At 44.9% G+C, this 16,455-nt stretch overlaps 1 protein-coding gene across 1 annotated transcript; it reads left to right on the top strand.

Annotated features, from left to right (window-relative positions):
• The first annotated feature begins 1,139 nt into the window (after nt 1-1,139).
• avpr2ab (arginine vasopressin receptor 2a, duplicate b) lies at nt 1,140-14,777 on the top strand. The gene is made up of 7 exons (XM_027026949.2): nt 1,140-1,241; nt 1,459-1,567; nt 7,581-7,961; nt 8,339-8,584; nt 8,736-8,882; nt 9,534-10,227; nt 11,361-14,777. The coding sequence occupies exons 3-7, from the start codon at nt 7,590-7,592 to the stop codon at nt 11,564-11,566; spliced, it is 1,665 nt and encodes a 554-aa protein (XP_026882750.2). The 5' UTR covers nt 1,140-1,241; nt 1,459-1,567; nt 7,581-7,589; the 3' UTR covers nt 11,567-14,777.
• Nucleotides 14,778-16,455: the final 1,678 nt, after the last annotated feature.

Genomic DNA, 16,455 nt, shown 5'->3' with positions numbered 1-16,455 from the left:
CTATGTGGCAAGTAATATGCAAATCAGGTCATATATAAAAAACAACTGCTTGTGTTTTCCAGTTATCCGCGTTTCCTACTATGCAAAAAAATGTTGCTGCCTCAAAAATCGAAAGACCTACTGCATGTCTTTAAATTTAGAGGAACCAGCTCCTGCGGTCGATGTTAACAAGAAAATGACTGTTTGGGCTAATTAATACAACAGGTACCCAGTCACCCAGCTCAGGTTTGGTGCTAGAATGGTTAATAAGCATTTAGTTTCGTCCGGGGACCTTGATTGAGTCCCCGCGATCATGGATCGCGTATCCTGTGACGTACTGTATCGGACGGGGTGTTGTTAGTTGAATGTAGCTTGGATGCATTTAGACCCCGTTTACACCTGGGCGTTTCGTGGGACTAATATGTGGAATACATCCTGATAACATTTGAACCATATCCATAGTTAAAGGCGTCACTGGTTAATCACTTCGAAATCCGACTGCTACGTTGCGCGTATTATGCAAGTCAGCTCCTATAGAACAGCAAACTGCTTGTGTTTTTCCTGTTGTCCGCGTTTGCTATGCAAAAGATAATTGCTGCCTCTAAAAATCTAAATCTTGCATGGCGTCGTTTTTTTAAACTTTAAACAATTTTGGAGAGGGGAACGGGCCGGCTAACAAACATTTAGTTTCGTCCGGGGACCATCTGGTCGTAGTTGCGGTCATAGATCAAGTGCATTGTGATGTATTGAACGGGGTTTGGCTGTTGAATGTGGCTTGGAGAGAGGGCGGTATTTACATTAGCATAACATCTGGCTAAAACGTTTCTCAGACCCCCTCCTGCATATGTATACGACCATATGTATACGGTTTCTAATAAATGCTTATTAGTTGTTCTTGTGCAAAAATCTGTGGACCCTAGTGGTATTTGCTGTGACCAAGATCACTGCTGTATTAATTAATGTAACCAGTACTCTCAATGTAAAGAAATGTACAACACGCAAAACTAGATTTTCGAGGCGTCAACCGCCTCCTGCTCACCAGGTCTTGAAGTTAACCTGATGATGGAGCATGAAGAGAGACAGGGGAAAGAGCGAGCGCGTGCGGCGGGGGAGGAGAGATGTTAGAGGGCGGGCGAACGCGCAGAGAGGAACCGCAAGAGCCCGAGCACAGCACGTTTACTGAGCACGCTTGATCTTAATGCGCTTAGGTCGGGTAGACCGAAAGATGCTGTGGGAATGATCGATACCTTATGGCAGATATGGTATGCTTTTCCTTTTCGTTGAATTGAAATTATTTAAGATCATTAAGTTTAGAAATGAGTGAAACTATAAATCTATTAAACTAATTGCTGAGCAGTCACCGCGAACTGGGAAAATAAGGTTCAACTAGTATAATGAACTGGCAACCCGCACATTTAAAATAATTAGCTAGAATTTTCAGTGAAATTTCGTCACTTAAACAATTTATCTCAACTACAGAAGACCTGTCAGGACAGAAGAGCAAGGGATAGTATGGACGGAACGCCATTTGTGTTAGTTCAGAAGAGAAACGGGATAAGCCAACATCATTGAGTGCGTGGAAAGACCGGTAAGTCGGCTACATGGTTACAATGTTAAAACGTTACAATGCTAGTACTTTACTACTGCATTGCAATTTCACATAAAGTGAACAAATGAGAACTGCTTTGCGGAACAGTTAATATTGTTTTTATACTTGTGTATGCTTTCTAAATCTCAGTAGTTGCGTAATACGGTCTTGACTGGTTCACAGCATTTAGAGCGCACTCGCTAGAATGAATAAATCTTCCCACGCTCTCAGTTTACAGGCTTGAGGATGTATAAACTAGCTTGCTAACTTTAAGCAACAACAGCAGGTTAATTATAACAACAAAATAAATTATTATATTAGATCATCATGTTTTTATTCTAATATTATTTATATAATGAATGGGTGTATGTTGTAGTAGTAGAATAAATATTAACAACAACAACAACAATACTACTACTAATAATAATTATTATTATTATTACACTCTGTCCATCTTTTAATTCAGACTCTAAGATGCTCATAATACTCCATAATAAACTTGTGCATTACTGAACAGTTTGTCAGTCCTATAATGAATATTATGCTATCTCTATGAAGTCACAGTTATTGATTTGTATTATTTATATTTGTTTGGGGCTTATTTTAAATGGCCTATTAGTTTCACCTCTATGACTAGTTAAGGTTTCTTTTAGAGCTGATGGGCATTGCAGTTTACAGTAAGTTCCACAAGTCTCAGTGCAATGCAAGTGAACTGCAGTTTGGTGCAGGGATAGCTTCTCAGTGCTCAGGGGAACAATTTGGCTTCGAATGGCTTCACTAAGCTCCTTCAGCTGTGGCAAACAGCTGGAAAATATTTTTCAGCAGCAGTCCTTTAGTAGAACAAAGACACTAGTAGCGACAGTAACTCACAGAGAGCCGCACTACTTGATTCAATGTCAGGTGTTGGTCATTAAGACAAACAACTGCTAAAAAGTGTATGTCAGTAGCATTAATTGTGTTATCATTTGGATGAAATATATGGTGTCACAACAGCTTTTAGCTGTATAATTCAGATGTATTATAATTTCATATTAGGATATTCCAAACAGCAATGGATAATAAATAATAATAATCCTGGACAATAAGTAGTCAGTCAACTGAATAAAATGCTGTGTATTTTTAATTAATAATGAAATAGACACAGTTCTTGGATATACACTCTGACCTTTGGACCATGTCGTGGAAATATGTAGAGAAGCAGTTGGAATGCATCTGAAAGGCCGTCGGTGTGGTGTGACATTGTGGTGGTCCCGGCATGAGCTGCACCTCCGGTGCACCTACGACGAAAGTCACATTGGATGGCTCACTTTTATAAGCCAGGCCGCCATCCCCATGTATGAGGGTAGGTGTGATTAGAAGCAGAGACCGACGTGGTGTGGTGCATGCCTTGTGTCCAGCACAGCCACGCGGCAGCCTTGAAAAAGCAAACGCTGGATGAGTCCAGAGCTCATTTTTCTTCACTGGCAACGGAGAGGTGTTGCTAATGCCTCCGGGGATACAGAGATGCTAAGCTGCTATCAGTGAGCTGTGCAATTACAGGTACTTTTTCTGGATGCTGGAAGTACATTAACAAAGATGAGCATTTAAATAAACACATGAATTGACAACAAATACAATAATAACAAATAAATAGCACTTCTGCTTGCATTAATATGAATAAAACTACCTTCATGTGTTCCATTAAACTGCACCAACACGTAGTGGGTAGATACAACCCAAAGATTCAAACATTATTACTTGCCTTCATGTGGAACATTATTCAGTGACAACTGCTATTACCAGTAACATCTGCACTACTGTTGGTTTGATATTAAGAAATCAAATATCCAAACACAAATGATAGTCAATGTTTAATGCTTCAGAGAGCAGTATGTTATAAACACAGGGCCTTTCAGCTGGGAGTGGTTTCAAAGTCCTTTTGGGTCTCATGGCTCAGGCAGGAGTGCTAGTTTGTTTAGCTCACCGGCAGAAGCCCAGGGAGTACCATGACTTGGTTTGTTGACACCTGCCGAAAAATAGCCACTTATGTTTGAACCCATAGGAATGGGTAATGAGAAGGCAGTGAAAAAGAGTTTAGTTTTTTTTCTGCAGGACAAAAGCAACACGCAGCAGTCTGTTTGAACAAGGCAGCTTATGTGGAGTTAATGAGTGTGTGTGTGTGTATGTGTGTGTGTGTGTACCTGAGTCATTAGGGTATGCAGGTCCATTTCCAATATGCAAGCAACTGTATGTTATGCACTACAGACACCCATCTCTCTCTCTCTCTCTCTCTCTCTCTCTCTCTCTCTCTCTCTGTCTCACACACACACACACACACAGACACACACACACACACACACACTTTCTCTCTCTCCCTCCCTCCCCTCTCTTGCACACATGCAGACACATATACAAAATGCGCATTCCCCTCCTACACACTGGTTTTATGTGTGATTTAGCGATATGACAACATGTCAAAATGTGACATATGAATGTGACTCTCATGCAGCTTTAAGTGCTCTACAGCTAAGAGCGCTTGCTTTCCTCAAACAGACTTTTGACACATACCCATCAGGAAACTACATCAAAGTCAATAGAAAGTGTGCAAGGAAGAAGAACTGATCTAAACTTGGAGATGGAGCACACGGGCCTGTGACATGCACAGGAGCAGCCTGACGGAGCCCCAGCTACTGGCCTAAGTGCAGCTGAGGGACAAAACACTACATAACAGGGAAGTGGGTTAGCCAAACAGAGAGGCCAAACAGTGGCCGAGTGGAGCGGGGCTTGTTCTTCTACCACTGAGTACTTTTCCATGACAAGAGACATACAAAACAAGACTATGCAGTGCTACGAAGCAGGGCACAATAGAAGAAAGTGGCTGCGTGGTGTTTATCCTCGGCTGGATCTCTCTCATCTTAATCACCTAATCTGTTAGGGGGTGAGGCGGGAGATGGTCGCTTCACTCAGTCCCGCTGCGGCGCGTGTGGACGTGCGCGCCTTTCCTTCCTCTTGCCGTTCCCCAGAACACGTCATCCTTTGCCCTCTTCACCTCTTGCTCCTCTCCCCCGTCGGTCCCCCTCTTCCTCTCTGTGCGCCGAGTGCCCCCCTGCTGCGTCCAAGCCGGAAAGCAGAGCTTACTTGGGCTAACTGAGCCTGGTTCCCCTCAGGCAAAACTCCCATAACTCAGGCAAAACTCTCTGTACAGGTGCAGATACAGAGAGACATGCAGTGCTGTTTGCTCCTTATCTTGATTCTAAGCATTGAAACACAACACTGGGATAGTATTTTATGCAATCCATGTATGTTTCATGCCTTTTAATATCTAAAGCCATTTTTAGCCAGCTTAGTGGCCCAGGGCTTCTCTCTGGTGCTCGCTCATGTGTGTACATGTGCCTGATCCCCCAAGGCGGGTTCAGGAGGACTCACTGTTCCCCGAGAGTCGGCTGAGGGGCTGTGCCGGAGACTGCCTTCCTCTGCAGTTGTTGCCTTTAGCTCCTGGGAAGAGAGCGCCGGTCCTGAAGGTGACCGCATACAGTCGTCCAGCAGGTGAAAAATGAGAGTTTGCATGACATACGATGCACACATGCGCACATGCGCAGCTTCGATCCGAAACAGAGACCAAGATTTGAATTACAATAGCGCTTCAATTATTTAAAAACAAAAAAGAGAGAGAACAAAAGAAAATGAAGGTGCACTGCAGAGCTTATAAGAAAACCCAGCAGAAGAATGGGTTCCAGGATGGAAAAGGGAGCATGAAATTCAGAGAAAGAGAAAGAGAGACAGAGAGGGAGAGACGGCGAGAGCGAGATATGAGAGCATCGCTGTTCCCTACAGTAGCCTCACACCTCCTCCATCTCTGTCAGATGCTGTTTTTTCTCCATCTGCCCTTTGACCTCCAGGAGGAGCGCAGCAGGGATCTTGGAGTATATTTAGAGTCTTATCATCAGCTGACGGGGGTCACCGAGAACGGGGTGGAGTGATATAGAAAAAGAGATGGAGGGGGAAAGACAAAGAGCAAAAAAAAAAAGATTTTTGTGTATTAATCTGACTGCTGACAGAGCTTGCTCTGCACCAGACTGCCGGTTTAAGTGTTTTGCAGCATGGGTCAGACTCTACCAGGAGCGGCTGCCACACTCATCATGCACACTGTCACAAGAGCGTCAGCTTCCCTTGCAAAGATGGCAACCACAGACTCCTGTCAGATTCCCAGTGAACTCGGATGCCAAGGTCTGACACTCGTGAAGCTCACCGTATCCAAAAAAAGATTCAATTTAAAAGAGGCTCTCAGAGAGGGATCGCTGTGATCTGTGGAGGGGCGGAGGGAGGCCTGAGAGGGCGTGACCTGTCTGCCCAGGACACCGCTGGACTTCATCTGCTAGCTTGGTGGTCCTTCATCAGTTGCGAAGTCTGGGGACCCGTTACACAAGTCGCTTCACTCATTTACTAAAGAGTTGCGATGCCTCCACGATGGGCCATCCGGAGTCGGTCTGCGATCAAAGGCAAATGGGAAGCATTTCATCATGTTTTCCTCACAACGCAACACACACACACGGAAGAACACACATGCTCATATGCACAGTGTACATCCAGGAGGGAGGGAACACACGCACATATGACCTCATAAACAGGAATAAATACAGACAGAAAAATACAAACATTGATGGCCACACAGGGATGAAGAGCAGTAAACATGCAAGGTTCTCATTACAAACACCTTTGTTCCTCACAAACACCTCTGTTCCTCACAAACACTCCTGCTCCTCACAAACACCTCCGTCCCTCACAAACACTCCTGCTCCTCACAAACACCTCTGTCCCTCACAAACACTCCTGCTCCTCACAAACACCTCTGTCCCTCAGAAACACTCCTGCTCCTCACAAACAAGGGAAGGAAATTGCATCTGTTTCCACAAATGAAACCATTCACTGTTAATCAAGACCTTTTATATTTAATATCTCAAGATCCTTCAACACCTTCACCACCAGTTAGGAACCTGTATTTATCAGGCCAGATTCTGGTAACGCAAAAAAATGAACACATTTTTAAAGAATAAATACAAGTAAAAAGGCTTGGGGACAACAACAGTCTGCAAAATCGCTCATTAAACTTGTACAACACGTGCAGCTATAAAGTGTTCTGCTCACAGACCTAGAGGGAGTACGGGACTGTCTGCAAGTCCTGAGTGTTGCTTCAAGAGTTCCACTTGACTATTTTTTTTAATCCTACATCCTAACATAGTGCATGGCTCATTTTCCTACACTTGTCATCGCCTGAGTGTCCAGACCTTTCCAAAGCTAATCTTAGCCACCATCATATTTCCTTTCTTTTCTAATGTCTCTGTAGTATTAAATTTAGCCATTAGATTTTCTCCAAATTATTTTCTCATACTCTCCAGATAAATCAATCTGCAGATTAAGGTAGCAAATATTATTCAGCCACTCCCAAAGGTCAGAGTCGTAAACATGCGGTGTGGCATAGGTTTGTGTATAAGTGTTTGTATATCAGAAGCATAAGAAAATAAGAGAAATTACGTTGTTATTCACCAAAGAGAGAAGAAAGAATGACATAAAGAAAACAAATACAGAGTCACGGGAAAGAAGACACAAAATAGCCCTCTATGATTGCACAGAGACAGATGTGCAGGACCAGGAGGCCAGTTTAGCAACAAAGGCCATCTCAAATTATGTAGGTCTGCGAGGCAAAGCCCTTCAAAACTGCACCATGTGACTAAATGGGTATTTAATTGTGTTATGTTATGATTGAAAACACAGATTGGATTTAATGAGAGTTTAATTATTTTAAGCATGCTAGAGAGACACTATAAATGAGCTTGTTTCAATTATGTAATGTTTTTCTCTGATGTTCTCTCCATCACTCCCTCAAAATTAGGGACATGAAAATAGTAAGGCAAAAACTGAAAAAACCATTTAATCCAATCTGTCTTAAAAAGGTTTCACCCTATTTGTAATCGCAATATGTGTCTGTGCATGTCCACCTTCTTTATTTACACTGCTTTCTCTCCCTCTTTTCCAGGCCACAGGAATGACGGAAGCCTCTTGGGAAGTGGATCTGGCTCAGTCCAATTGCTCCGCTCTGGGGGCAGATATGTCCAGCTCCTTGTTCAACCTGAGCAGCAGCTACAGTGTCACAGAGGCCTTCCTGTGGCTGCTCCCACTGGAGAACAGCTCGTGGTCTACTGCAGGCCCTGCGTCGTCTCCTGGCGGCATGGGCCGCGTGCGGGACCAGGCGCTGGCGCGGGCCGAGATCAGCGTCCTTGGGCTGGTGCTGGCCCTCACCACGCTGGGCAACAGCTTTGTGCTGTGGGTGCTGCTGAGACGGAGGAAGCACCATGCGCCCATGCACGTCTTCATGGTCAACCTGTGCGTGGCAGACTTGGTGGTGGCCTTCTTCCAGGTGACTAGGCCTTCAGCTGGAGGAAAGAGCCATGCATGAAGAAGATTCAGCTGTTCGAGCAGCAAACATTTATAGCGAGTCGCATATGCTTATCACCTAGTCCACCATGCGCAGTAAATCTGTCCAATCCCAGCGTCAGTAGTGACATGCCAGCGTAACAGTTTGCATTGCTCTTTTTTGCAATATATAATAATATATGACAACTAGTTCCATCCTAAACATGTTGGCTTTTCCACCCCGTCAGTCTCCCATCACCCCGGATTTACAGAGCAAAGACATGGGGAGGAAAAGGCATTTTCCCAAAGCCAAAGTGGCAGAGACAGGTCACACTCTTGTCAACTCCTTGAACACCCCCCCCCCCCCCATTTCTTGCGCAGGTGCTGCCGCAGCTGCTGTGGGACATTACGGAGCGCTTCCAGGGCCCTGACCTGCTCTGCCGTGCCGTCAAGTACCTGCAGATCGTTGGCATGTTCGCCTCCTCATACATGATCGTCGCCATGACGGTGGACCGCCACTATGCCATCTGCAGCCCCCTGCAGGCGTACCGGGGCGGCGAGCCCTCGCGCTGGAATGTCCCCATCATGGTGGCCTGGGGCCTGGCCCTGGTGCTCAGCTTACCGCAGGTGAGGCATGGTGAAAAAGCCCCGGCCGGACGTGTGCCTGATGTCGAGCTGGGGATAGTGGGTGGAAGGGGGTGATGGTAGGGTTTACATGGGGTGTATTTTGGGAGCCTTTGTGGTGGCCATGCGTGAGTCGTGCCTCCTCTGACCGTAGGTGTTCATCTTCTCGAGGTCGGAGGTGGCCCCGGGCGAGTTCGAGTGCTGGGGGCACTTTGCTGAGCCATGGGGCCTAAAAGCCTACGTCACCTGGATGACCATTTCTGTCTTCATCCTGCCGGCGCTCATCATAACCATCTGTCAGGTAGCTCCTCCCCTTTCTGTCCTCGCCCATTCAGAAAGTTGGTTAGTGTTTAGTGACTCTTTATCGCTGGATTATTTTCCTTGTCACTGTGCCTGTGATCATGACCTTTCCCCACCATTTCAGTGGGATTAGTTCAGATCCTTCCTCACAGTCCGTGAGGATATAAAGGGACCCTTGTGACGACATGGGGTCAAAACGGACTGCAAATTCCAAGTGGCAACACAGACAAAACCAGAGTAATCTGCCTAGACGGAAGGAGATTATCACATCGTCTGTGCTGTCAGTGTCAACAGTTAAGCACTGCAGTAGGAATTGTTCCCAAAGGGTCAGACTTTTATCTCCCCAGGCACATTGGGGGAAGGGGGGGGATGCCTCTAAGCTGTGTGTCCTAATGTGAACTGAGCAGACAGTGTAGGGCTTCCAGACACATTTACTCCTTCTGGGTCACATGCCAGGATCATATAAGCTTCTGACCTCTGGAAACCTATGACATAACATGGAGTCACTTCATTTTCACATAGTTAGCAACAAGAGCCACTTGAAACAAATTCAGTGAGCGGTTGCTGAGAGTGTTGTGAGGGAACATGGAGGATAACTCCTCTCCGTTCCTTTGCTGATGTATGACATCTCTATTTTGTCCCTCCATCTCAGGTGCGCATCTTCAGGGAGATCCACGACAATATTTACCTGAAGTCAGAGAGGATGATAACTGCGGAATTTAAGAGGAACTCTGTGCTCTTCCATTTCCCTCCGAGAGAGGGGCACCATGGGAGGACCTGCAAGGGCAGAGACAGAGACAGGCAAGGCAGTCACCATCATCAGACGGACAGCAACCACCATAGGCGACCTCCTGGAAACCCCGCATACCCTTTACCCTCCCCCATGGATCTTCAGAACACACGCAACAGCCTTTCCATCACCCCTCCCTGTCGTAACTCCACCTGTGACCCCGGCTCTCTGCACCTCTCCCCCTCAGAAATATCTTCCCCTATCACACCTCACTTACAAGACTTCACTCCTGACCTCTCCCCTACCACTCCCTCTGACCCCTCCCACCCGCACCACCTACCAGCCAATAGCACGTGCGCTCAAGCCAAGGCCTCTTCTTCACTGGCTGGGCGGCTATCTGGAACTCCAGAACTGTGGCCAGACATGCTCCCGGACACAGCAGCGCTCGGCCTGCCTGCTCAGTACCCTCCCCTGCTGCCTCCCCCGGGCGTGTCCAAGGCCATGTCCAAGACAGTGCGGATGACTCTGGTCATAGTTCTGGTCTACACCATCTGCTGGTCTCCCTTCTTCATCGTCCAGCTGTGGGCGGCCTGGGACCCCAACCCACCAGACCAAGGTCAGAATGCAGATGCCCAGGCACGGCTGGTTTCCCTCCCTGGTCACTCGACACCCTCCCTCCTCAGCTTAATAAAAGCAGTGCAGGTGTATTTGTGCCTGGCACGGATCTGCTCTTTGTAGCACCGGGCTCATATTGCAAGCGCCAGCTTGCAATAAATAGCTCACTTTCGCTCCCTCTGCTTACTTTTATCTTGGCCAAGTGCGCTATAAACAGCCAGCAAATTTCACACATTTCAGACATGTCTGGCTGCAAGCAATAAGATGAACCAAATAAGCACTGACGTTCCCAAAAATGCTTGCGATTCTCACTTTATGGGTTTTTTCACTGACATATGTATTATGGTGTGTGTGTGTGTGTGTGTGTGTGTGTGTGTGTGTGTGTGTGTGTGTGTGTGTGTGTGTGTGTATATATATATATATATATATATATATATATATATATATATATATATATAGGTTTAACCTAACAAAGAGAAAGGAGATCTGGGCTCTTCTAGGTTTTCATTAAAAGCTCCATGGGGTCCTGCCAAATATCCCTGAAACAGTAGAATTTTTCCTATTATTGTAGTGACATTTGGTCCTCCCAGTGAGACCAATGTAGACTCAGACATGCACGCACACACTGGCAGCAGTAACCCCATCCGGAGTGTATAGTAATCCAGAGTGTATCTCATTGGCTCTGTGCACTATTTCCACCTCTAAATTAAAGTGAGCTTTTACACAGTTTGATCTACTGGTCGCCAAGTAACCAGTGCATCACCAAACAGATGGCCTTCGTGCTGGCAGAACGAATGGCACCTTATGTTCATGCTCTCATATTGCACTAATGACCTGTTATTCCGATTGAACTTGAGGAACCTTCAGGTCAGCAGCCTTACTGGGTTTAATGCCTACAGATGCAGAGCCCTGCCCACTTAGCATTATAATGGGCCTGATTTACACAAGCTTCTGCGAGGTGGTAGCTCGGGGAAGGCGTAGTCAGCCTAAGGACTGCACACTTTTCCCAGGTGTCCAGTGGCAGATTTCTTTGAAAGTCCAAGTTTCTGTGGCAGAACCGCGGTTCCGTAAGGGCAGGGTCCACCCCCACCCACCCCCGTGCTCTTACGCCACGCTCCCTTCTCTGTGCTGCAGGAGTGGCCTTCACCATCCTGATGCTCCTGGCCAGCCTCAACTCCTGCACCAACCCCTGGATCTACACGGCCTTTTCCAGCAGCGTGTCGCGTGAACTGCTCGCCCTGCTGCGCTGCCGCGTGCTGCCAGCCTCGCGCCGCACCTCGCTGCCTGACGACTCTACGGCCACCCACACGTCCACCACCACCAAGGACAGCATCTACTGAGCCGCCCCGTGCCGGGCACATGCGCAGGAGCACACGTGGGTACAGGGCAGCATGCAGACACATACACGTACTCACCATCACTGCTACTGGTGAGCAACAGTCACATGATGGCATACGTGGACAAGCGTAACACAACGCAATGACCATGGCGAAGAAGCAAATCTGTCGACTAACCCAAAGATGTGCATTTTTGGGGGTATTTTCTCAGATTTATGTATTACTGTAGTTATATAATGCAATAGCCATATCTAAATCTAATGCTAACCTTAACCTTAGCAACCAAAAGGAAATCTTGGCTTTTTTATTTTCCAACTGCTATTTTTTTAAAGCAATTTTTCAGCCACTTTTTAAAAATACTTTTCTCTCATACTTACACATACACACACTTATATACTCCATTATATACTCCATCAAAAGCATGAAAACTCTGAATGAGATACAGGTACATAAGCAAGCAAACACATTTACCCAAATACACACAGACGTACTAAAAGAGGACTTGTCAAGACCTCCAGGGCAACGGGCCACAGCCGCTACCTAAAGCACAATGTACTAACAGCAAGGAGGACGAGGAAGGTAAAGGACAAACTTACGTGGGACGGATCCGATCAGAAGGGCGGCGTCATTCTCCGTTCTCTCTTTCTGTCTGTGCTGTCATCAGTTAGGTGCAGTGGATTATACAGACACATCATCATACAAAGCCACCTGAAGGAAATACTTTAATGGGAGAGAGGAAGGAAAGTGTGTGTGTGAGGCATGCACGTAAAGATATACGGCTGGCCCGGTGCACCTCTCAAAGAGCCACGGTCCACTGGCAACAATACCATAAAGCAGGAATGTCTTGAGCTCAGTAATGTGAATGTAAACAGTGGGAAAGGAATGTGTGTGTGTGTGTGTGTTTGTGTGTGTTTAATTAGGGGGGGGATGTTCAGAAATAAGCTGTGATAATGTGACACGTTGGCAGATGGTGCACTACAAGAGAAGCTCTCGACCGGTAGAGAACCAGGTGCAGGAGAAGACAACATTGTTGACACAGAGGCCGATGGAATGAAGGGATCACGGACATTGCCAAATAGATTAATCTACATTAATTAGATTAATTTGAGTGTTATTTGAGTATTATTTTGAAAGCAGTCTTGGGAATCTCAAATGGAAAGTGCTGGGAGGAAAACTAGAGGTGAAATGTTCCTGTATTTGTTTGTTAGGTGCCATGCATTGTTGGAGTGTGGGAGGTGCATCTTATAACTATGTAACCGTTGCAAAACAATATAACTATTGCAGAGCTTATAGCAATACTCATTTTGGAAATCCCATATGGAACTGAGCAGTGCAGTTAACACTGAAGTCCCATGAGTCCCCCACCCCAAAAAGGCACTTAGCAGTGTAAAAGTAAGCCATACTACTAGGATTTAGATTTGATCTAGTTTTTGGATTTTGTCATGTCACGTGCTGTCCACTGGGAGAAAAGCATATCAGCATATCCACCCTACAACCCCAACCAGACAGGCACCTTCACACCAGAGGCAAGGATATAACGTTGGGGAGAGAGTCTAGGTGCTCTGCATTGTAAAAGAGGCCAGTTCTTTATCACCTGCAAAAATGACCAGAACTAAAGTGAGAGAAATAATGAGATTAAATAAACTATACATTTGTTTAGGCAGTGCTAACTACGTATTTAAGTAACTACATTCCATGTCATCATATTTGAGAAATCTAAATTCCATTACATTTAAAAATGAGTGAAAACTGTCCACTAATGATGTAGGCAGGGTAATCCCAGCTCCACAGTGACAACGGCTACATCCGAAATTAGGTTCTACACACTATGCACTCATATGTGATAGTAATACATACTATTCATGTTCTCAGCACAGCTGTATTACGTCCATATACAATTACAGCTGAATATCTCATGACCTTTGAACTTCATGACCAAAATGTTCGATTTGATAAATTAAAGCGCAGCAAGCTTTTAAAAGTTCATGTAGTGCAAAGAAATGCCCAACAAAAAAAAAAAGCAACAATTACACAAAGACCAAAATGTCTTACAGTGTTTTGACAATATTGAAATCATTAAGGGGAGAAACCACAGAAACCAGCTGACAGTATTTGATGTGAGGTTATAACAGTAAGCCTAGAAGAGTAAGATTATTATCTAGCTAATAGCTATTCAAACATTTTACAAAATGAATGAAAAATATAAAGTTCATGAATCACTTTTGTTTATTAAGCATTATTCTTACACTTGAAAAATGTTTCACTGACATCCACCATTTTGCATAGGTTTGACTTCAGAAACCTCCCAGGACAATGGAATCACAGGGCTGAATAATGTCCAGTGTCTGCACACTTCAACATTTCACCTTACATAGTTTATAATCCAGGCACTTTTCAATATTAACTGTAAGGTTTCGGAGTCACTATCCATCCTAGAAGTACTATTTTGGCATACTGTTTAGTATAGATGTATATGATTCCGGATATATCCAGTGTGACTAGGTGAAAGATTAATATCCTACATCCTACATTCTCTGAATGTCCTACACCAGTTCATTTATAAAACTTAAAACATGAAGATTAGGTTGCGCTCCCGATTTCAGCTCTACCTCCAGTGGGATTATGATGAGGCTCACTAGTTAGAGCCATGGGACCATTTTTATTCTCCTCCAAAGATATTGATTAATTTATTTGTACAAAAGATATATAACAAATGTTCTAATTTAATAATGCATTCAAGGCTTAAGCATATACTTATGTAAATATATCTTACAAATATTACCTCTGAAGTGCCTGTAAGTATTATTTGGTTTGGGGTTTTTTTTGTTTTTGGATTTTTTTTCTCTCTCAAAAAAACACAGCTTTATAACCTTTACTATGACTATTAAATGTTAGATAATTGACCTCAAAGTGTCAAAAAAGAAAAACAAACAGCAATTTCACTTCAACTTCACAAGTGGCTCTGATGTATTCTAACATATTTACGTTTCTTGTAGGCACGCTGTCTTATTGAGCAATAGGGCCTTTGTCAAAATTATCTATGTGGTATTGTGCAATCTAACATCTACTTCTTTTAAGGCTGTACTTTTGAAATCTACAGAGCATATATTAGGATATTCACAAACACTCATCTCCTTTTATCATTCTGGAAATTGCATTAATACACGGCATACAGTATGTGTATTATATTAGATATTGTAATAAATGATTTTTTTTTAAATTCTTAGAGCCATTCTTTCAATTCATGGTCCATGTTTCACAGATGGAAGTTTCCCCAGTTGTTTTACAGCAATGTACGAAAATCATGGCTGCTCTTAATGATCTAGGCAGCACAGCAGTGAGTAAAGACAGCAGTCCATTTTCTCAGCAGTCGCAGATTCGTACTTCTCCTTCCTGCTTACATTTTGGTGTGTGTGTGTGTGTGCAAAGGGACCAGTGTTGCTGGAGGGGCTGTGTTACATATGTACAGTACACAGAGGGCTACCTAGTCTCTACTGCTCTGCTGACGGATTTGGTTCCAGATCGCCTGGGTTCCACTGATTGGCATGTCAACTGGAGAGAAGATGAGTATGTATATACCTGTTTTATTCACTGTTAGCCTAAAAAAATGTCTTTCAGCCTCTGTTCTCTGCATCCAAAGCCAAAAGCCCAGGGCTCTGTGGATAACTGTATAAGGAGCTGAAATACAGTGGCATTTTGGGGGAAATGTGTCTGACATTCCTGGTGTGATGGTATTAGGAGACACCATAGCTCAGCTTTCTCTGTGTGATCTCATCTCTCATCCTGATAGCACACAGAGTGGGACACAGCGAGGCAGCAAATGCTAGCATATGTGTTTGAACACACCACCAGTTGCCATCACACCAGGATAATACCATCTACTGTAAAGAATCACCAGGCAGTCCAGAGTCTCTTAAACCACATTGATTGGTTATGTACGTGTGAGACCATCAGTAAAGCACTTGGTCTAAAGTGTTGCGAAGTGGAAATTAGAATCACTCCGACTGATGGAGGTGTGGCACTGTGAATTAATTATTCTCTCCCATACTGCAAAATTTCATGAGATAGAGGCCTGTTGTGTCCTCATAAAGAGGAGGAATCTTTATGGCCACTACACAGCTCCTTGTATTCATGAGCTGGCACGGAGCACTGGGAACAGCTGCAGATGGTATTTTTAGAGATTGACTTGGAATAAAGGGGGGGGGGGTAGAGAAGCCCATGCCCTTACACTAGGGGCAGGGGTAGAAAAGCCCATGCCCTTACACCAGGGGCAGGGGTAGAAAAGCCCATGCCCTTACACCAGGGGCAGGGGTAGAAAAGCCCATGCCCTTACACCAGGGGCAGGGGTCGAAAAGCCCATGCCTTTACACCAGGGGCAGGGGTAGAAAAGCCCATGCCCTTACACCAGGAGCAGGGGTAGAAAAGCCCATGCCCTTACACCAGGAGCAGGGGTAGAAAAGCCCATGCCCTTACACCAGAAGCAGGGGTAGAAAAGCCCATGCCCTTACACCAGAAGCAGGGGTAGAAAAGCCCATGCCCTTACACCAGGGGTAGTCACTGTGTTATATAAACACACAGCACCAGCCCTTCTTTGATCCTACCTCTCGTACTCCCTCACAAACATCATTACATCACCTCACACACATACATCTGTATAGTTGGCAGATCACCCACGCGATCAAAAGCAGCTATTAAAGATGCTGAGAGGGTTGTATGATAACCTTGAAATAGTCAGAACAAAGTGAAGGTCTGTTTGTCTCCAAATAGACGCTGTAAGAAAAAGTGGAGGAAATTGAAGAAGAAGAAGGGTGTTGGCCAGAAGAGCAACACGTGTGCAGTGAGCTGTTCTCACCGTCTTTCATCCGGGAATGTAAAGAATACCAGAGGGAAGA

The sequence above is a fragment of the Electrophorus electricus genome, chromosome 24, assembly GCF_013358815.1.
Source record: "Electrophorus electricus isolate fEleEle1 chromosome 24, fEleEle1.pri, whole genome shotgun sequence".
Lineage (NCBI taxonomy): Eukaryota > Metazoa > Chordata > Actinopteri > Gymnotiformes > Gymnotidae > Electrophorus > Electrophorus electricus.
This window is presented reverse-complemented; position numbering and strand designations above follow the sequence as displayed.

Coding starts and splice junctions, on each gene's coding strand:
- avpr2ab (XM_027026949.2), top strand. CDS start 7,590: ATGACGGAAGCCTCTTGGGAAGTGGATCTGGCTCAGTCCAATTGCTCC. Junction 8,585..8,735: donor TGGTGCTCAGCTTACCGCAG/GTGAGGCATGGT, acceptor CTCTGACCGTAG/GTGTTCATCTTCTCGAGGTC. Junction 10,228..11,360: donor CCCCAACCCACCAGACCAAG/GTCAGAATGCAG, acceptor TCTGTGCTGCAG/GAGTGGCCTTCACCATCCTG.